The sequence below is a fragment of the Bos grunniens genome, chromosome 13 (genome assembly GCF_055505025.1).
Source record: "Bos grunniens cultivar Pamir isolate PY7600 chromosome 13, Bosgru_T2T1.0, whole genome shotgun sequence".
NCBI classification, from domain to species: Eukaryota; Metazoa; Chordata; class Mammalia; order Artiodactyla; family Bovidae; genus Bos; species Bos grunniens.
Window position 1 is genome coordinate 40,842,976 of NC_141177.1, and position 21,764 is coordinate 40,864,739.

Consider the following 21,764-nt stretch of genomic DNA (forward strand, 5'->3'; position numbering starts at 1 on the left):
TGGGAGGAGACTTCAGGCAACACCCGTAGGGGAGTGTGACAGTGAGATGGAGCCGGTGTCTAGAAGCAGAGCTACAAACCTGGCCTGGATGCATGAGCTTTATGGAGGGAGGCGGAAGGCAGTAGTGAGGGGGCCAGAGAGGAGGGAAAGGGTAGACATGGATGAACACTTGGGTCCAGTTAAGCCTTGGCCTGACCTGTGAGTGGAGAAGGGTTTGAAGCAGAGATAGCTCTGCAGAATCGTTCCTCTGAGAGCAAGGGGGCAGCCTTGTACCACTGTCATTTCAGCCGATCAACCGCTGTGTACGTGGGTGTGCCTGTGGGTGGTGTGGCTCGGATTAGAGGATTTTGTCAGCAGAGGATGGTTCTCCTGACTAGGGGCAAGAGCCTGCACTGGAGTGGGGTGTGGGGCGGGGGACTGAGTGGTGTGGGGTAGGGGAGGCTCAAGAGCTCTGGAAAGGGGCAACCACAGCACTTAGGAAGAAAGCAATTTGGGATGTGATAATTAGTGATAAGGGGGTCCCAGGTAGCTCAATGGGTAAAGAATCTGCCTGGAATGCAGGAAATGCAGGCAGACTCCAGTTCCATGTTTGGATGGGAAAGATCCCCTGGAGGAGGACATGACGACCCATTCCAGCAGTCTTGCCTGGAGAATTCCAGGGACAAAGCCAAGCGGGCTACAGTCCATGTGGTCGCAAAGAGTCGGACACAACTGAAGCGACTGACCATGCACAATTAGTGATAACTGGTGCAGACTCAGCTGGGGGCTTCTGGGAGGCCTGAGTTATCCCACCGAACACCTGGGGTGGTGTTTATACTCCAACTCCTGCTGTCTTTGGTCCTGGACTTCTCAGGGCATGTCACCCCTTGGTATTTTTGGCCAGCAGACTGTAGAGACCAGAGAAAGCCCGCAGGCAAAGATGTGGGGCCTGGGCACTAGAGGAACTGCAGGCTGCAGGCAGAATGGTCAGGGCACAGATGTGAAGAGGGCCAAACAGCGTCGACTACAACAGCCATTAAAGGCGACCAAAAAAAACCCGCAAAGAAGAAGGAGGAGACAGGGGTAGGAGGAAAATTCAGAGGAGCAGAGCCCTAGGACATCTTGGTGTAGATACAGAGATGCTCTTTATTCCCGCCGTGGGAATCCCTCCTCCTAGCGCAGCTGGGCTTTATACTTGCAGCCTGGTGAGGGGGCGGCTCCCCAAAGCCTGAGACTGGTTTCCCTGAGCCACATACATCCGGGCCAGCCTCTCGGCCTGGTGTGGGCAAGAGCCCGGACGCCTCCAGGCAGGCGGAGAGAGGGAAGTAGAGCGCACGTTGGTGGTTGGCCACAGACAGCGTCTGGAAACCTTCCCTGGAAAATAATGAGCGGAGAAACCTTTACTGATTAGTTAAATCCTAGATAATCCTGGTTGATGAAGGCAGACCCGGACCCCTTAACGGATTTAGGGTTTCAAAAACCGACTTGGTGGGGGGGTGACCCAGGCGAGGACGATGGAGCGGGCTCTGGCTCTCTCCGCAGATTCGTCTATGTTGGGAGGGGGCTGGGAGGCGCTTCCCTTCCACCGTTTCCCAATGCTGTCGCCGCCGAACATTATCTGGATTCAAGGCACCCGCCAGGACGCCGGGGGACAGTGCAATGTGGGTGGGCTCAGGGCCAGCTCGCTCCCTCCACGTCTCCTGAAACTCTGGGCGCGCTTCCCTCACTGCGCCAACTTTGGGCGGAGCGCTAGACGCGATCCCCAGGGGCTGCGGCCCTAGCAGACCCACGATCCCACGCAATGTCTGCGGGTGGAATAGGGGCGCAGATTAGCGTGGCGGGATTGCCCGCCCCCGCAGCGCCCCCGCAGCCACCGTGCGGCGGAAAGGGAAGCGCCCAGGGCTCAGCTCTCCCTGCATCCTGGTCCCTCCCGCGAGCCCTTTCTTGTAGGTGGGGCCAGAGCCGGCGGCAGTGACTCTTCCGTCCAGGAATTCCAAGATCTCCTTATAACTCCCACCCCGAGTCTTTCCTTTGCTTCGCTTTGCTTTCTCGATTTCTCTCTGCGTGTCCGGTGTGAGCGGGTTAATACACCTCAATTTCTCTCATCTGCAAAATGGGTTTTGTAATATCCTTCCTAAGGGGTTGGAAACTAGTGTGCTGTTGGCACTCAGTGGCGGTCGAAATTGGGCTCCTTTCGGCCGGGCTTTTGGTACCCCGGGGGTCCCTGGCCATCTATTCGAGGCCTGCTCTGGTAGGGACTGGGGGACAGAAACTTCGAGACCCCGGCCCAGGCCAGCGGGCGCCGTCGGCCCTCCAAGCTGCAGACAGGGTGCACACACGTCCGTCTCTGAGACCAGCCCCTGCGAAGGCCCCAGGACCGGCGACCTCAAGGCCGGTTGTCCCGCCTTCCTGCCCGGGATGTCTGCAGTTGTGTGCATCTTTAGCAGTCTTCCTTAACTGCGGCCCCAAATGCTGATTTACGAACTCCTGCTCTGCCCGGCCGAGAGCCAGAGCATCGTGGTTGGATCTTGTACCCCCAACACTTTCCCCTAAACCCAGAGATAAATTTGGGGAGAAATTCCTGGCAGAGCCCAAAACGACGCTGGTCCCTAAAGACACCCCCAGCCCCGAGCGACTCAAAAGACAATTATCCTAAAGGAAAGTTATGGTTTTGCTAATCTCAGGAACAGCTTGCGAGGGGGAGATTTGGGTCTTCTTTTAATAATGAAAAGTTAATGCGCAGCCTTTTGTAATTATCTTTATCGGAAGCCCCTCGCTTAATCCTGGGGTTTGCAGAAGACCCACCCGGGGACGCAGAATTTGCCGGGTTCAGCTCCAGCTCGGGATCCTTCCCGGCTCCGGCTCGGCTCGGCTCGAGCTCGGGCTCGGCTCGGGCTACGCTGGGGGGTGCGCGCAGAGACCCACCGGGCGCCCACGCTGCGTTGGGAGAGCTGCCGCACCCGCCGCTCGCCCTCTCAAGGGCTGCACAGAGAGGTTCGGCTTCCCAGATCCCGGGTTTGAGAAGGATGGACTCCGAGCGATTCGGGTTAGGTGGGCTGGGATTTTCCGAGTGGGAACCAGGAGAGGTTTACCCACGTGCTGCGTTTCTAGACAACTTTTACAAATAAGGGCGCTTCACGTGAAAATCAGGCTTTCTTCGAAAAATTATAAAATCTGACAATAATTTGCTAGCTTCTGTGTAGGGTGGGTCCCAGTAGACACGCCCTATTTTCCAACTTACCTTCCCCATTTAGGGCTCGCCAGATAATATACTGGTATATACTTATAATTTAAAAATTCACTGTTCATCTGAAATTTCGATTTCACTGGACCTCCTGTAATGCAATTTGCTAAACGTGGCTTCCTTGCCCTGGGCCGGGCCAGTCCGCTCAGGCCTGTCTCTACTTCTCCAGCTCCCGTGAATTTTGCGACCCCGGATAGTCCGGCCGCTAGACCGCTGGGGTGGGTTTGGCTAGAGGTGGAGTAGGCACGGATTAAATAAATGTTTTCCACTCCTTTCCCCTTGGGGATTTTCAGGGAAGGCCTTGGCTCAGGCGGTGGCTTTGGAGGGCTGGCGGGGTTCATATTGGTGGTAGTGGGGAGAGTGTGGCTGGGAACGGAGTCTTGGTCTTAATGGGCGACTGGATGCGGGGAGGGCGGCTCCGCGCTGGGCCTCCACCGGGGAATCCACCCGGAAGGGGAGACAAGACTCCGAAGGAATCTGGAACTTTCGGCGTTTAGAGGTTTAGGGAGGGGACGACTCCCGCCGAGAACCGGCGTGGGGTTGGTAGCGGGGATGACTGGAGAGGAGAGAGGGTGCTGATGGAGGGGACCGCAGCTGGGAGGGCGGCGACCGAAGGGAGGGGGGCAGGTGGCGTCCCCATGTCGCGGGGTCCCGGGCATGACGCGTCCGCGCCGCGCTGATTGGAGCCCTCCGGGCGCCCAATTGTATAAAGCGCTCTCAGAGCTGCGCCCCCTCCGCGAAAGTGACGGACCAGAGGGCCCAGCCTCGCTGCCAGAGAAGCCATGACCGGCAGAGACGCGCTTTCCGACGGGCGTGCCAGAAGCAGGGCGCTGGTGCCCGGAGGCCCGTCCACCGGCTCGCGACCCCGGGGCTTCGCCATCACCGACCTGCTGGGCCTGGAGGCCGAGCTGCCCGCACCTGAGGGCCCCGGGCCGGGATCTGGGTGCGAAGGCCCGGAAGCCGCGCCCCGCGCGGGCCCAGGACTCGGAGGCTCCTGCCCGGCACGCGGAGCCCTTCCGTTGGGCCTCGGCCTCCTCTGCGGTTTCGGCGCGCAGCCCCCTGCGGCTGCCCGGGCACCCTGCCTGCTCCTCGCCGACGTGCCCTTCCTGCCGCCCGAGGGGCCTGAGCCCCTCGCCCCGCGCTTCCCCGGCGGCCCACCGCCCTCGGCCGCCCGCCAGAAACGTAGCGAGAGCGTGTCGACGTCCGGTAAGGAGGCCAGTCCGCGCCCCTACTGTCTCTTCCCTCAGCTCGGGTGGGCAGAGTGACATTCTGGCCGCCCTGTCGGGCCCCACCCCAGTCCCCCAGATCTACAGAAGTGGGGACCCCAGAGCGCAGCCGCGCCGGGAGGCGCATTCTCGCACCCGCACCCTCTGCCACCCCCCCCCTCCCCGCCCCCCGCCCTGGCCTCTCCTCTGGGCTTGGTCGCCGCCACCCCGCGGACACCACCACCCGATCCGGACCCGCCCTGGGGTCTCGGCGACCCAGCCTGCGGGGGACACTTGCCGCCACGCGGGGTTCGGCCTCTGGGTGCCGCAGGGGTCGGGAAACCTGGGTGGGCCTGCCTCGTTCATCAGCGGCACGGAACCCGGTACCCGCCGGCTCCAGGAGGGATTAGACGAATTGATTGACGGATTGACAGGCCCTTGACAAGCGCGGGGCGGAGGCCTGGATCTGTCCTCCTCCGGGTGCTGAAGAGCGAGTTTGGGCACCCCGCTTCTCCCTTACTCCCTGCACCGAAGAAGCGAGCTCGCCCATCTTACAGCAGCTGTGCCCAGATCCTCAGAGAAGTCGGTACGGACTGTGGGGGAAAGTGGGGAGCAGTGGAAATCGACAAAGACAGGACGGAGAAGTCGAGAGGTTTGGGGCATGGGGGAAGAGAACGGAGAATTTCAGCAGAGTTCGAGGGAGAACAGCTATGTGATAGTAAACCGCAGAGCTGAGCATCCAGGAGGCTGAATGCAGAAACTGCGCTGGTCTCCACTGCTGATTCAAGGAAGCAGGCGCGGTCAGCAGACACCCACTCTGAGAGGACTTTATTTCATGAGTGTCTACTAGGTGCCAAGTTGCTTTGGTCCTGTCCGGCTCTTTGAGACCTGATGGATGGTAGCCCGCCAGGCTCCTCTGTCCATGGGATTCTCCAGGCAGGAATACTGGAGTGAGTTGCCATGCCCTCCTCCAGGGGATCTTCCCAACCCAGGGATGGAACCTGCATCTCTTGTGTCTCCAGCATTGGCAGGGGGTTCATTACCACCAATATCTAGCAAATAACCGCCCCCTCTATTAGTTGTCTCACTAAAAATGCAGGCACCGATTTCATACTGTGGATTTTTTTTCCCTGTGAGGACCCATAAAGCTAAGGCAAAATACAACCACATCCTAGCCAATGAGAGTATTTCTCAAGACCAAGACCACTACTGTCTTGAGGAAACGTAATGTGACTGCGAGTGTAATGAAAGTTTCTTAGAGCCACAATAAAAAGGAAAATAAATAGGTGAAACAGATTTAAATACTATGTCTCATTTAATCCAATACCTACAAAATATTGTCATTTTATGTGTTACCGATATAAGAGTTATTAATATTTTACTCTGGGGGGGGTCTATTGTCTTCAGTCCATTGGATATTTCACGCTCACAGCTGGTCTCAATTTAGACTGGCTCCATAACCTTATGTATTTAATTACATCAGATTGGAGCGCACAGATAGTATAATATCATAATCCAATTTTCTGGTGAACTCATTGATGTAGGAGTAAAACTGATATTATTTTACTACTTTTGCTTTTATTAATTTACATTTAGTATTTTGAAACATATATGCTTTTTAACAACAAACCTGACCGTAGTTTGGTCTTCTAAACTTTCTTTCAGCCTAAATCTTTTGATATAATGGATTTCAAAAGATAAAGCATAGTGGAGTGGGTTCTTAAAATTTTTGATGCGCATCTGTGAATCATCTGGGCACCCTTGCCAAGAATGAGTTTCCCAGGTCCCACTTTCAGAGATTTGAAATTGGTATAGCAGGGCAGGGGGCCAGCTCTGAGGAGGGTTTTGATGTCACAAACCTCAGTCTTCCCCTTGAGAAGTGTTGGCGTAATGGCTAAGATGAGGAATGTGAGATGGAAGCAGAAGGAAGGGTATGAATTTGGAAGCTGAAAGGAACAGGAAATGCAATTAGTGTTCAAGTAGCTTAAGCTTCACACACATCTGGGGTTTGAATTCCAACTTCACTGTTGACAACCTTTGTGATCTTGGACAAGTTAATCTCTCTGTACCTTGGTTTCCTCCTCTGTAAAAAGAGGATAATAATAGCAGCTGTCATGGACTTTTTTAATTTATGAAGAATAATGTTGATATGCATGGGCAGTCGGCTAAGTGCAGCACTTGGAATACATCATCAGATGTGAAAACTATGATCTTGTCTTGTTAAATATTCACATCCCTGACAAGTTCATAGCTTCAATCCTCAAATTAAAATCCAGAGGGCAAAATGAAATATGTGCTCACCTCTAAAGTCCTCTTCCTCTCCCTGTGCTAACAGATGAAGACAGCCCTTCTGAAGACAGGAGTGACCGGAAGGCGTCCCCAGCCCCCAGCAAAAGGAAGAAGAGGAGGCACAGGTACTAAGATCCCACATGGCATTCCCTACCCCACCTTCCTTGAGACCCTGTGCCTGAGAAGGTCTGGTCCTGCCTTGGGATGGCATGGGAAAGGACACAGTAGCCATCTGGGAATGTAATTCTGCCATTCCTGGGGGCTGCAGGTCAGTCTTTGTAGCATTTTACTAATGATGATGATTATTTTAAAAAGTTTTTTGCCACACCGTGTGGGATCTTGGTTCCTCAACCAGGAATGGAACCCCCTGCATTGGAAGCAGAGTCTTAACCACAAGACTGCCAGAGCACTTTGAGCACAGCACTATTAGACCCTGGAGCATTTTGAAGACACAATTTTGTGGGCCCTTAAAATAGGTCTTCTTAAAATGAGTTGCTAGAATTTATTGAGGAGAGAAAAAAGGTCCTAAAGAGCTCTGTTTTGCTTGAACCAAACTATGAACTTCCCAGAGGCTACTCATTTGGAGATGGGGCGCCCAGCTCTCATGAGGTGGGCAGAGGTGGGGAGCAGGCACGGGGTCCTCTGAGGCTGGGAAGCCTGGCTGCCTCCTGTGGTCATGTGCCCATGTGCCTCCCTGCAGGACCGTTTTCACTGCCCACCAACTGGAAGAGCTGGAGAAGGCCTTCAGTGAGGCCCACTACCCTGATGTGTATGCCCGGGAAATGCTGGCCATGAAGACTGAACTCCCCGAAGACCGAATACAGGTGCAGGGGCCCCGTCTCCTCCCAAAGATACCCAGAGACCACGCTGTTCTCACACGCAGCGAGTCAGCCCACAGCCACCTCTAAACAGCCCCCCCATCCACAAACTGAGGGTCACTTAGATGCCAGAGTCTTCCTTTGTGTTCATTTAGAGAGGATGACCCCTGTAGCTGCCCAGCCTTTTTACCTTTTATTAAATCATTCTTAAAAATTATACAGTTTGTGCCACATGTAGAAATTATGTAAAGATATCAATGAAAAAAATGACTATCCATCCACGGCAAGCCTCAAAGAAACCAGTGTAAGTAGCTGATGAGGACTTTCTGCACACCAGCCCCATGCCATATACACACTTGGCCCTGAAATACACACTCACATGCACACAGAAGACTGGTCTTTGTCTTCACGTTAAGCCATCCTATGTCTGACAGCACATCCTCTCCAAGTCAGAAGACATGCCACTCACTCAAGTTTTATTTTAATTAAAAAATATATTTATTTTAATTGGTGGATAATTACTTTATAATACTGTGGTGATTTTTGCTATACATCGACATGAGTCAACCATGGGTGTACATGTGTTCCCCATTCTGAAGCCCCCTCCCCCTCCCTCCCCACCCCATCCCTCTGGGTTGTCCCAGAGCACTGGCTTTGGATGCCCTGCTTCATGCATCAAACTTACATTGGTCATTTATTTTACATATGATAATGTACATGTTTCAGTGTTATTCTCTCATATCATCCCACCCTCGCCTTCTCCCTATAGTCCAGTAGTCTGTTCTTTACAGCTATGTCTCTTTTGCTGCCTTGCATATAGGATTGTCATTACCATCTTTCTAAATTCCATATATACATGTTAATATACTGTATTGGTGTTTTTTTTTCCCCCTATTTTCTTTTATTTATTTATTTTTTACTTTACAATATTGTATTGGTTTTGCCATACATCAACATGCATCCGCCACGGGTGTACATGTGTTCCCTATCCTGAACCCCCCTCCCACCTCTCTCCCCATACCATCCCTCTGGGTCATCCTAGTGCACCATCCCCAAGCTTCCTGTATCCTGCATCGAACCTGGACTGGCGATTCATTTCTTATATGATATTATACATGTTTCAATGCCATTGTCCCAAATCATCCCCCCTCCCTCTCCCACAGAGTCCAAAAGACTGTTCTATACATCTGTGTCTCTTTTGCTGTCTCACATACAGGGTTGTCATTACCATCTTTCTAAATTCCATATATATGTGTTAGTATACTGTATTGGTGTTTTTCTTTCTGGCTTACTTCACTGTGTATAATAGGCTCCAGTTTCATCCACCTCATTAGAACTGATTCAAATGTATTCTTTTTAATGGCTGAGTAATACTCCATTGTGTATATGTACCACAGCTTTCTTATCCATTCATCTGCTGATGGACATCTAGGTTGCTTCCATGTCCTGGTTATTATAAACAGTGCTGCGATGAACATTGGGTACATGTGTCTCTTTCAATTCTGGATTCCTCAGTGTGTATGCCCAGCAGTGGGATTTCTGGGTCATATGGCAGTTCTATTTCCAGTTTTTTAAGGAATCCCCACACTGTTCTCCATAGTGGCTGTACTAGTTTGCATTCCCACCAACAGTGTAAGAGGCTTCCCTTTTCTCCACACCCTCTCCAGCATTTATTGCTTGTAGATTTTTGGACTGCAGCCATTCTGACTGGTGTGAAATGGTATCTCATTGTGGTTTTGATTTGCATTTCTCTGATAATGAGTGATGTTGTTTTCCTGTGTCTATTAGCCCTCTGTATGTCTTCTTTGGAGAAATGCTATTTAGTTCTTTGGCCCACTTTTTGATTGGGTTGTTTGTTTTTCTAGTTTTGAGCTGCATGAGCTGCTTGTATATTTTGGAGATTAGTTTTTTGTCAGTTGTTTCATTTGCTATTATCTTCTCCCATTCTGAAGGCTGCCTTTTTACCTTGCTTATAGTATCCTTCATTGTGCAAAATCTTTTACATTTAATTAGGTCCCTATTGTTTATTTTTGTTTTTATTTCCATTACTCTGGGAGGTGGGTCATAGAAGATCTTGCTGTGATTTATGTCAGAGTCACTCACTCTTTTTAAACAATATTTGACACTAATCTTTTGTTAAGATAAAACAGTCCAACAACTGAGGTTAGAAGGGACCATTGCTTGGTGAACATTCCCATCAGAGTAAAAACTGGCTTCTTTGCACAGTGTGGGATACTCTGATTTTGCCTTGTCATCCTTCACTCCATGGAAACTTTGGTAGAAATTGATCCGGATCACCTAGTACTACCAGTCCTGTGAGCTGTGAGACAGGCCAGGTGCTCCCAGAGAGGGTAGCTGGACCTTGCACCCCTCTGTGCTGGGGAGGGGGTCTCCTCCTATAAGCCTCTCTGCTTCCCCTCCCACCTCAATCTAGGTCTGGTTTCAAAACCGGCGGGCCAAGTGGCGGAAGCGAGAGAAGCGCTGGGGCGGCAGCAGCGTGATGGCCGAATATGGGCTCTACGGGGCGATGGTGCGCCACTGCATCCCGCTGCCTGACTCCGTCCTGGGCTCTGGGGAGGGCGGCCTGCTGGGCTCCTGCGCACCCTGGCTCCTGGGTAAGGAAGAGGGCCTTGTGGCCGCGCCGCACAGGCAACGTCCGGGGTCTCTATGATTGGAGGGCCACTGCCAAGCCAAGCAGTGTAAATTTACTCCGATTTTTAAATAATTACAAGGCTTGGACTCTAATCGGTTGCCTTTTCATTGGAACTGTGTAGGCAGTGTGTGGAGGTCCAGTCAGGCCCTGGTTCTCTGAGTGGAATGATACACATTCATTACGTGAAATATGTATTTCCAGTGTTGAGTACTGTCAACCACACAGTTCAGAGCTCATGGCAATAGGAAGCAAGATGGTGCAGGCAGTGAACCTACAGGCCGTTAACCACACGCACCCTGGACTCCAGAGGTCTGGTTCTCTGTCCCGGTTCAGCTGATAACAACCTGCAACATAGCTGTTCTGTCCCCTAGTTTTGTGCTAGAACTGTCTGCTCTGTTGGAGTTCAAGCTTTGAGGCTGGAATTTCTGAGAAGCTGGCATCCTTACTGGTCTGTTGGCTATTACCGGAGAACCATGGGCTTGGAGAAAGGAGTTATAGACAGCATCCAGGCAAATTAGGTGGAGGAAAACACAAGGCAGAAAGTTAGGATTAGGGGGATGCTCGCAGGGGGCCAATTTTAGGCTGGGGAGGAGGAGGGTTTTTGTTCAGCGAAACTTTTTTGAACTCCTACCCACCTGAAACTATGCTGGGACTGAAGATATCAAGTTATCTTTGCCCTCAAGGACTGGAGAGCCTGAGAGGGAGCGCTGGGCAGGTCACCCGACCCACCCCTCCTAGCTTACATGGGCAGGTGGGGTGAGCTTACTGAGTCTGCAGGTCTGCGGCCTTACAGGAAAGTGGGCCTCGGGCTGCCAGACACCTGACTTTTTGAGAGAAGCTGGACATCTGGCTTTTGATGTAAATCTTTTGATTTTAAAATCTTGCCAACAAACTTTAAAATAAAAATTTAAAAACCACCACGTCATCCAAATAAGGCATTTGCCCTGGCTGTGCCCAGTGTACAAACCCTAATGTTGAGAGTTACCTACAAGACTCTCTGGTAGGCCCCAGACAGGCACCAGCAATGGAAATTCTAATGGGATTTAGAGAGCAATGACAAGGAAGAAATTTTACTTAATTGCTATATTTAAAGATTGGAGAAGGAAATGGCAACCCACTCCAGTATTCTTGCCTGGAGAACCCCATAGACAGAGGAGCCTGGTAGGCTACAGTCTATGGGGTCACGAAGAGTCAGACATGACTGAGTGACTAAGCACATATTTAAAGATATCTGTTTTTATTTATTTTCTTCTTCTTTTTTTTTTTGCCAGGGATGCATAAAAAATCTGCAGGGACAATAAGGAAAGCAGAAAGTGAAGAAAAGCTGGCAAGACTCTGGGGCTCTGACCACCTCAAGGAAGGTTCTAGCCCCCATCAGGCGGGACCCCAGAGGGGCTTGGAGGAAGGCAGTCCTGTGAGCAGTGTGGAAGACGTGGTCATTGATCTCTCCAGCTCCACACGCCAGGAGACTGATAGAGCACAGCAGGGGGTCGGGGCCCAAGGACGTCCAGACTCTGAGGGGCTAGAGGGGCTCCAACCTGGGAAGGAGGGGGCCTTATGAGACCCTAGGCCTCTACCTGCAACACGCAAAGGCTGGAAATGTGCACATTCCTCACCAGCATTTTTCAGAAGACAAACGTTGTCCAAGACAAATGCTCTCAGCTGGATTTTCTTCTTCCTGTGTCAGGATAAAATGCAATGTCACTTGCTTTAAGAAGACAAATGGTGACTCTTGGAACATTCCACTGCATTCTAGAATGGAAATCATTCCTTGAAGGCACGTGAATCAATTAATTAGATCTAATACTTGCATTCTCTTCTGTAGGTAGAACTTGAGGAGGGAGGATTTCAAGCCCCAAACGCATTCTCACTGCCAGACATTCTGAAGTTTGGTTTAGTAGACTGTGTGGATTCATAGGCTAAGTATGCTGTCCTTACACTGAATCAAAAAATACAGAAGTATTTAATCTACAGAGAATCATATATCTTCATAAACAGTGAAGACCTTGTGCAGCCCCCATATGATTGAAATATGATATTCTTACCTTGAACTTGGCTTTAGACATTTCCATTTTCTTGTTAGACAATGCTTCTGTGTCCCTCTGAGTGTCATTTGATTGGGTCTGTGCGTCTTGGAACAGTTCCTCCAAGGAAGCTCTCTCTCCCTTCCCTTCTGATACAGCAGGGAACCATTTCTGAACAGCTGTTGAATATCTATAAACAGTGTTTTAAGGTCAGATCAGGCTTCTCAGTTTTTTAAAATTTATGTTTGAGAGCACTTTAGAGACTTGATTTCGTGAATGTTTCCTTGCCTCTATTTCCTTCCTTTATTTATTATTTAAAAATAAATGTTTTATGGTTTGCTCGGTTCTCATGCACCCACTCTGTCCACATGTTCATCTACTGCCACCCTGACCAAGGGCATCCCCATTTCCTGCCCCAAACTTTATGCCTGAAGCCTTCATGCTTGGCTGCAGCTCTTACCCAGTGTTGCTCTGTAAACTCCTATAAGGCAGTGGCTGTATCTAACTCCTTTTTTAAAAAAAAAAAATGTTGTACTAGTTCCAGGTACACAGCAGAGCAACTCAACCATATATTATACATGTATCCATTCTCCCCCAAAGTCCCCTCCCATCCAGGCTGCCATGTAACATTGAGCAGAGTTTCCTGTGCCATAGAGTAGGACCTTGTTGGTTATCCATTTTTAAATATAGCAGTGTGTACATGTTGATCTCAATCCACCTGCAATGCAGGAGACCACCTGCAATGCAGAGACACAGGTTTGATCCCTGGGTGGGGAAGATCCCTTGGAGAAGGAACTGGCACCCCACTCCAGTATTCTTGCCTGGGAAATCCGGTGGAGAGAGGGGGTCGCAAGAGTTGGACACAACTTAATGACTAAACTACCTTCACCACATGTCAATCTCAAATTCCTTAACTATCCCCTTCCCTCCAGTCCTTTCTGAGTTCAGAGTCCAGAGAGAGCTTGCAGCTCACTGATGGGGAAGCTGAAGGGGAAAACGTGCCCCCCAGCCCCCCGAAGAGGCAGAGAGGAAGGAGGGTGGGGACCTTCTACAGATGACTTCCCCCCAGGAATGGGTGCAGCACCCCTCAGGCTGGACATGGCTCTTTAGTCTCTGCAGATGAGAAAACAGAGCCTCTTCCCTGTGGCCTCTTTTCTCATGCTGAGCTTCTCCCAGACTACTGTGGAAATTAAATGTCACCTATCCTTATGGTCGCAGCAGCAAACCACAAGCACCACTTTCTCTCATTCATTCTGGCACCTGGAGATCTCGCTCGAAGCCTGGGCCTGATGGTGGGAGGGCTGTTGTGAGGAGAATCTGGAAGTTGATTTCTCTGCCTCCCACTGGACTCACAGAGCAGGCCCCAAGTGACACGGCCACACTTAATCCATTCCGTCTCCTGCCTCCAGCCAGCTCTCGGATTCTTGCCTCCATCTCCTCCTAGTTATCCAGAATTGAGTTTGAGGGAGAGAGCTAGTAACCTGTGCAATTTATATATATCCCACTCATAAAATATTATGCAGCCACTAAAAATAATAACAAGGCATATTTCTGTGGAAACATGTTCATGAAATGTTACTGAGTGGAAAAACTCCTAAATGAATCCCCCAAAGGATACAAGTAGAAAAAAATAGGTAAAGCAGAATAAAAATGCAATAAAGAAACTTAACTGGCATAAAAACGATACAGATAGTAGACAAATTTCTAGGCAAAATTACCTAAAGGAGGAGAAGGCAGGTAGAAGCAAAAGAGAAAGGTCCTAGAGACAGTAATAGAGGCCATTTAAAAAGTATGTAAGAACACCGGTGTCGCAGTTTTTTTCAGTCATGGAATGGGAATCATAATAGAACACCCTCGTTCCCGAAGAGAACGGAAAGATGTGAATAAAGTGCGTACCTCCATTTCCAGCATGGCAGAGAAAGAGAAAAATAAATATTGACTATTGTTGCCACTGTTACTGGCACTCCTCTTAGTCTTCAAGGCTCAAGGAAAATACTTGTCATCATCATTAGGTAACAACATGGGACCCAATAAATAAATAATTGGGATACAGGTCAGAGCACCGTGCAAACAGCTGTTTAAGAGCCCCAGGGGCAACGGCTTAACTCCACTCAGTGTCTGCGGACGCAGGAGAGGGACGTGCCCAACACGGAGAAACGTGCCTTGCCTGGTGAACTTGAACCTGGGCTGGGCCTTCCAGCAGCTGGAGGACGCAGGCACGGTCTGTCCTGACTCCTTCGCCTTTCCTCCTGGCTTGCCCCCCTCCAGACAGCCACCGGGCACTCCGCAGGCCTCCTCACTTCCCATTGGTCAGAATTACTGTCACTCTTAGGTCTAAACCAATCGTGAGTCAAGGGGACAGAATTCCTTCTTTGGCTTAGGCCAGAAATTCACTGCTGGAGAAGGACATGGCAACTCACTCTAGTACTCTTGCCTGGAAAATCCCATGGACGGAGGGGCCTGGTAGGCTGCAGTCCATGGGGTCGCGAAGAGTCGGACACGACTGAGCGACTTCACTTCATTTTTCACTTTCACTTTTCACTTTCATGCATTGGAGCAGGAAATGGCAACCTACTCCAGTATTCTTGCCTGGAGAATCCCAGGGACAGAGGAGCCTGGTGGCTGCTGTCTATGGGGTCGAACAGAGTCGGACACGACTGCAGTGATTTAGCAGCAGCAGCAGAAATTCACTGCAAGGAGATCCAACCAGTCCATCCTAAAGGAAATCAGTCCTGAATATTCACTGGAAGGACTGATGCTGAAGCTGAAGCTCCAATGCTTTGGCCACCTGATGTGAAGAACTGCCTCACTGGAAAAGACCCTGATGCGGGGAATTATTGAAGGTGGGGGAAGAAGGGGACAGAGGATGAGATGGTTGGATGGCATCACTGACTCAATGGACATGAGTTTGAGTAAACTCTGGGAGTTGGTGATAGACAGGGAGGCCTGGTGTGCTGTAGTCCATGGAGTTGCAGAGTCAGACATGACTGAGCAACTGAACTGAACTGAACTGAAAAATTCATCTGTGGTCCCCAAGCTCCTCTTGCCCTGAAACTAAGTATCCTAGGCTTCTCCCAGCAAAGAAGAAAAAGGAGTGGCCACTGACCAGCCAAGGGTCAGGCTGGCCACAGGCAGGATGTGAAATAATGTAAGTGACACTTAAAAAAGAAAGCAGATGAAAATCCTTTGAAATGTTCAGAGCGTTTATCTTTGGATCGTGGGTTAATGGATACTTCTTCTTTTCATATTTTCTATGTTTTGTAAACTTATGTAAAAATAAAACAGTTAAGATGAATAATATTAAAATGCTAATTCCTCTTTCTTGATTTAGGGCTAAGTATACACAGGACAAGAATCTCATTTAAAAAAACAGCGAAAACATTTTATGATACAGAGTCCATATTTTGCCTGCATCTCTTGTTGGGTCGATACAAGTGCCAGGTTAATAGGAAACACATGGTCCCTTTAAACCCTCATTCAAATCATGCAGCCAATGGGAATCTGACCACTGACAGTAGGAAGGAATTGTTCCCAGCTTTCAAAATTGCTTGCCAGCTGAAATTTTGGCTGTAAAAGCCTAAAAAGGAGATTTTAAAAAATTATAATTTTAGCAAGGTCAATTTGGACGGATTCCTACTATGAACCGGTGTCACCCTGGCTGCCTTTTGGTGACAGGAGCAGTCCATCAGTGCATAAGAAATATGTATGACCCCAGGAGATATTTTCAGAAATGACGGAAGAACAAGATATGGCAATCAGCGTTATTTCTGTGGGTTCACCAGTATAAATACAATAAACTATTGTTCTCGGTGGTCTACAAATCATGTCCGTATTGTCTTTTTTGATTCCCACAACAGGTGAGAAACTGAGCTGCAGAAAAATTAAGTGAACTTGCTAAGCTGATTCTCAATTTCTAGGGCTCAGGGACAGAAGAGCTAAGTCACCCTTAAAGCAGACGGAGGTGGTGATTTGCTTGGCCACACATGAGCCCTGACTGAAGCTGTCTGCTCAAGCCGGAGAGCAGACAGACTGAAGAGCAGGGAGAACAAACGTGTGCAGATACAGAGGTGACAAGGCTGGCCACCAAGGAAAGCAGTCACTTTATGTTTTAAAATAGTTATTTGGCTACACCAGGTCTCAGTTGTGACATGTGGGGTCTAGTTCCTTGACCAAGGATTGAAGTTCAGAGTCTTAGCCACTGAACCACCAGGAAAGCCCTGAAAGCGTTTACTTTTTGATACATTTTTGGGACAATTGTTTATCTAAACGGGGGGAAAATGAAATGGACCTAAGTTTCATGCCTTATAGGAAAATATGTCCAGATGAATCAGACAAACATGAAAGGCAGAACTATGGAGCTTTTAGAGGTCTGGGTGTAGAAGATGCTTCAGTTGCCCCAAAGCGGTGGTTGAAAACAACAACTTTATTTTGCTCACAGTTTCATGGGTCTTTTTACAGCATAAGGCTTACCAAGCCTCAGCTTCTCTTTCCATCCATCTATCATTTCATCTCTCTGTCCACACATTAGATACATTTTTCTGAACCATTTGAGAGGAAGCTGTTATCTCTGTTTTTCCAGCATTTATTGAGATATAATTGACATATACCATTGTGTAAGTTTGAGGTACACAATATGATGATTTGATACACATGTAACTTGTGAAATGTATTAGTTAAACCATCCACGTGGTTACTATTTTGTTGTTGTTATGAACATTAAACCTCTAGTCTCATAGCATCTTTGAGATATACAACACAACACTGTTACCTATAGTCACTGTGCTATAGTCATTAGAGCCCCAGAATATATTGATCTTGGAACTAAAAGTCTGTAAGCTTTGACTAACATCTTCCTATTTCCCCCATTTCTCTGCCACCTGTCCACTACCACCCTACTCTCCATTTCTGTAAGTTTGATATTTTTAGATTCTGCACAAGCCAAATCATACCTTGTCCCACCTTCTCTGTCTGACTTGTTTCACTTAGCAAAATTCCTTCAAGGTCCATCCATGTTGTTGCAGATAGTAAGATTTCTTTTCTTTCTTTCTTTGGGCTGCAACGAGTGGCACGTGGGATCTTACTTAGTTCCCTGACCAGGGATTGAACCAGAACTCTCTGCAATGGAAGTGTGGAGTGTTAACCACTGGAGGACTGCCAGGGAAGTTCCTGGATTTTCTTACTTTTTAATAGTGACTAGCATTCCACTGCACACACACACACTACACACACTACATCTTTACCCATTCACCTGCCAGTGGACACTTACATTGTTTTCATACCTTGACTCTTGCGGATGAGGCTGCAGTGAACATGGGAGGTGTGGATAACTTTTCCAGACAGTGAGTTTTATCTCCTTTGGATAAATATCCAGAATTGGAATTGCCTGATCATATGGTAGTTCCATTTTTAATTTTTTTGAAGACCTCCCCATGTTGTTTTCCATAGTGGCTATTCAGTTCAGTTCAGTTCAGTTCAGTTCAATCACTCAGTCATGTCCTAATCTTTTTGACCCCATGGACTGCAGCATGCCAGGCTTCTCTGTCCATTGCCAATTCCTGGAGTTTACTCAAACTCATGTCCATGGAGTTGGTGATGCCTTCCAACCATCTCATCCTCTGTTATCCCCTTTTCCTCCTGCCTTCAATCATTCCCAGAATCAGGGTCTTTTCAAATGAGTCAGTTCTTCGCATCAGGTGACCAAAGTATTGGAGTTTCAGCTTTAGCATCAGTCCTTCCAATAAATATTCAGGACTGATCTCCTTTAGGATGGACTGGCTGGATATCCTTGCAGTCCAAGGGACTCTCAAGAGTCTTCTTCAATACCACAGTTCAAAAGCATCAATTCTTCGGAGCTCCGCTTTCTTTGTACCTACCCCTTTATCTCTTGATACTGTGTGTATTTTTTAAGAATAAGGACATTCTCTTACATAACCTGAGTAGTTATCAACTTCAGAAAACTTGAGTACAATACTTGAAATCTCAATACAAAATTCTAAACCTGAGTAGAATACAGTACTCTGAATACAACACTTCTATCCAACACAAATACAGAGTTAATTAGATACAATATCAAATACTGGATTAAATACAGTGCTCTCATTTGAATACGAAGCTATTATTTAGTGCCTTTATCTAGTATTGATTACAATATTCTAAATCTGAATACAAGAGTTTTATCCGCCTCTTTGCTCACATTCCAGTTCTGCCAACTGACAACAATGGCCTCCACAGATCCTTTCTTTTCCATCCAGGATCCAGTCCAGAGTCTCACATTGCATCTAACCATCATGTCCTTCATGACAAGATGTCCTTCTGCAGCCTTTTTTTTGTCTTTTGTGACATAGATATTTTTTAAAAGAGATTATTTATTTGACTGCACCAGGTCTTGGTTGTGGCATGTAAGAACTACTTCTCTGACCATGGATCAAACCCCGGCCCCCTGCATTGGGTTTTTGGAGTCTTAGCTACTGGACCACCAGGGAAGTCCCAGCATTGATATTTTTGAAGAACACGGATCAATTATTTTACAGGATATCCCCTCAATCTAGGTCTGCCTAATGTTCCTTCATGATGAGATTTCAGGTTATCCATTTTTGGTGGGAACAGCACTGAAGTGAGCATCTTCAAGGACTGAAAGGCTGACTCTGAGCAGAGAGTGAGAGACAGGAAGCCAGGGACTCCCAAGTTACCTTCTGGACAGCTTCCCATGTGATTGAATTTTTAATAGGGACGTATCAAGCTTCCCTGCCAATTCAGGAGATGTAAGAGATGCAAGGTCGATCCCTGGATTGGGAAGATCCCCTGGAGGAGGGCATGGCAATCCGCTCCAGTATTCTTGCCTGGAGAATCCCATGGACAAAGGAGCCTCCCAGGCTACAGTCCATAGGAACGCAGAGTCAGACATGACTGAAGCAACTTAGCACACATCATCGATGCAGTTTTTTAGCGTAAGAGAAAGGTACTACCGGAGGGCACCTAGCTTGGAGGAAAGTGTTGGGGGCCAGAGTGACTTTACGGGGGGCTGTCCCCCACCACCTCTTTCAGAGAAGGAGTTAACTTAGAGCTCCAGTTAATAATAATTCCTGGGCGTGATAAGAATGTTTTAACCTACAAACTCCTCTGAAGGTTCTCTAGCCTGCCTGACAGGCTTGTCTGGCCACATGTGATTGCTCACAGCCTCCAAACCATGAGAGGCACGAGATGCTTTAAACCTTCTAAAAACAGGTTCCTTAGAAAAGTTAGAAAACTATTAGTATAAGTATAATGGGCTGATTAGAAACTGTATTGGTGAAGGGTTTTTCACTTGTTGAGCCAATGTTTGTTGCTAAGTCTCCACATCCCCTGCCCTTACACACATTAATGAATATATAGAAGAAATAAGTATTAACCTTTGATATTAATCACGTTAGACCTTAGGCTAAGTAAATTCTTTCCTTAACTAAAACCCACTACACCCTCACCCTATAGGAATGTAACTTTATTTGGGTGGCGTCTGTTTTAAGAATAATCACCCCTGGAGAAATAAGTGTCCTGGTTGACTGACCGCTGTCACAAGGAGGGTCATAAATTGTCAGCAGGCCCCCCCTGGCCAGAAGATGATGTAACACCCCTAAGACCTCTGTATACATTTGTGTGAAGCACCTGACTTTAATAAAAGTCAGGACTGCTGTCCCCACGTGACTTTTGTATAACATCTCAGTGTATAAAAACAGACTCTGGAAAATAAAGAATTGGGATCAGTTTCTCGAAATACTGGTCTCCCCATGTCGCTCTCTCTCTCACTCTGGCTGAGTCTCCATCTGGAGTGCGGAACCCACCACGCTTACTAATTATGCCTGGGCTTCTAAGATCCGACCGGGGAGGCCTCAGTGTCTCCTCTCCTTCGGGAGAACTGAAGGACGCCTGTGGCCTACGTAAGTGGTGCAAACTTCTTGTTTTGAAGTTTTATTGGTCTCCCGCGTAAACCAAGCTACTCAGCCTCTTTTCTCCACTGAATTTTCCTACTGAGCTATCCTCATCCTATTACTCTTTATATCTTTGATAAAATATTTAAATAAATAGGTCGCCGACGCCGTCCCAGCTTCGAATACCCTGGATCAGCCGGGGCAGGACCCCCGCAGGTGGCGCCCGAGACAGGGACGATTCGAAAGTAGGTCCCCAACCCTTTCCCCCAGTGTTGAATTTTAGGGACGGATAGGACCCCACTCAGGGTGCTGTGGATCCCCCTGTAGGATAGACAGGGCGAGTAGGAGTGGGAAGTGTTGAAAGTGTTAAAGAGTTAGAGTTAGAGAGAAAAAATGGTTTCTGAAGTTAAAAGGCCAAAGAAAAGCCTGATCTTTTGAAAGCTAAAAGCTTTATCTTCTATTATATTTAACTTTCTGACATGGATAACACTGAAACTAAGAATGGCAACTCTTTATACAAGTAATCTTGAAACTGTTAAGGAGGCTACTGTTAATTTAGATACTTGGGTGAAGGTAAAAAAACCAACTAAACACTTATCCTATAAATATGATTAAAAATGTTCTGGATCCTCGTCATGAGGCTGTGGGATAGCCTATGGGAGAGGCTATAGCGGTGGATGGTAGTGGGTCTCCACCTTCTGCGCAGATCATATTTTCTGCCATTGACTAGGAAAAGGAGGGACACTGTGCTCTACCTCCCGAGGACTGAGAGGGCTTACAGGATGCTGCGGCCGGGCGCCCTGGCGAGCCCCCTCTCCCTCTACACTTTAAAACTTTAAACAACAATTTCTGATTTTAGGCGACTACTCCACCTCCACTTGCATCTCCCAGGGCCTAAGAATTCCCCAGTTTGCATCCAAAGCCTCCCAGAACATTGCCTAAGGCTGAAAAAGATAAAGTTTTATTTTTAAACAAAGCAGCTTTTAAAGAATACACAATATACAGAGCCTGCTCCTCGCAGAAAACCCCCTCTGGGGGGGGCCTCACCCAAGCAAAAAAAGAGAGAAAAATAAAAAGAAAAAAGAAAAAAAAAAGTGAAAAAGAAAAAAGGAAAGAAAATAGAGAAAGATCTAAAGATAGAAAAAGAACTAAAGAGTGAAAAGGAGAGAGGAACGGAGGAGGAAGGAATCAGGGAATGCAGCAAGATAGAAAAAGGAAAAAAGGAAGTTAGAAAAAGAGACACAGAGAGAAAGAGAGGGAGGAGGAAAGAAAAAGTTAGAGAGAAAGAGGGTAAAGGAAAAGAAACGAAAGAAAGAGAAGACAGTAAGAAGAAAGAGGGAGAATGAAAGAGGGAAACAAGAAGGAAATGATAGAAAGTAAAAGAGAAGAGGAAGGAAAAAAGATAGAGCGAGGGAAAGAAAACTTGAGAAAGATTTAAAGAGAAGAAGGAAGAAAAAATCAGCAGAGGAGAGAGGAGAGGACTTACAGGACACTGTGGCCAGACGCCCTGGCGAGCTACCTCCCCCTCTGCTCAAACTTTAAAAAAAAAACTTATCCACCACTTTCTGATTTAAGACGATTGCTGCCGCCTCCTTTTGCGCCTTCCAGGGCCCAAGAGTTCCCCACTTTGCCCTCAAAGCCTCTCAAA

At 48.0% G+C, this 21,764-nt stretch overlaps 1 protein-coding gene and 1 long non-coding RNA gene across 2 annotated transcripts; one reads left to right on the forward strand and one right to left on the reverse strand.

Moving 5' to 3' along the window:
• Nucleotides 1-3,732: 3,732 nt before the first annotated feature.
• On the forward strand, nt 3,733-12,550 carry VSX1 (visual system homeobox 1). Its single transcript, XM_086331170.1, has 5 exons — nt 3,733-4,429; nt 6,764-6,842; nt 7,418-7,541; nt 9,970-10,150; nt 11,460-12,550. The coding sequence occupies exons 1-5, from the start codon at nt 4,006-4,008 to the stop codon at nt 11,747-11,749; spliced, it is 1,098 nt and encodes a 365-aa protein (XP_086187296.1). The 5' UTR covers nt 3,733-4,005; the 3' UTR covers nt 11,750-12,550.
• LOC147360830 (uncharacterized) lies at nt 11,935-13,652 on the reverse strand. Its single transcript, XR_015138744.1, has 3 exons — nt 13,473-13,652; nt 12,234-12,402; nt 11,935-12,127 (listed from the first exon to the last, which is right to left on the reverse strand). It is a non-coding gene; the product is annotated as an uncharacterized LOC147360830 (long non-coding RNA).
• Nucleotides 13,653-21,764: the final 8,112 nt, after the last annotated feature.

What these genes read in the sequence shown, in the direction of transcription:
- VSX1 (XM_086331170.1), top strand. Translation starts at nt 4,006, where the DNA reads ATGACCGGCAGAGACGCGCTTTCCGACGGGCGTGCCAGAAGCAGGGCG. An exon ending in CGAGAGCGTGTCGACGTCCG is followed by an intron (nt 4,430 to 6,763) that starts GTAAGGAGGCCA and finishes CTGTGCTAACAG; the next exon opens with ATGAAGACAGCCCTTCTGAA. An exon ending in AGGAAGAAGAGGAGGCACAG is followed by an intron (nt 6,843 to 7,417) that starts GTACTAAGATCC and finishes GCCTCCCTGCAG; the next exon opens with GACCGTTTTCACTGCCCACC.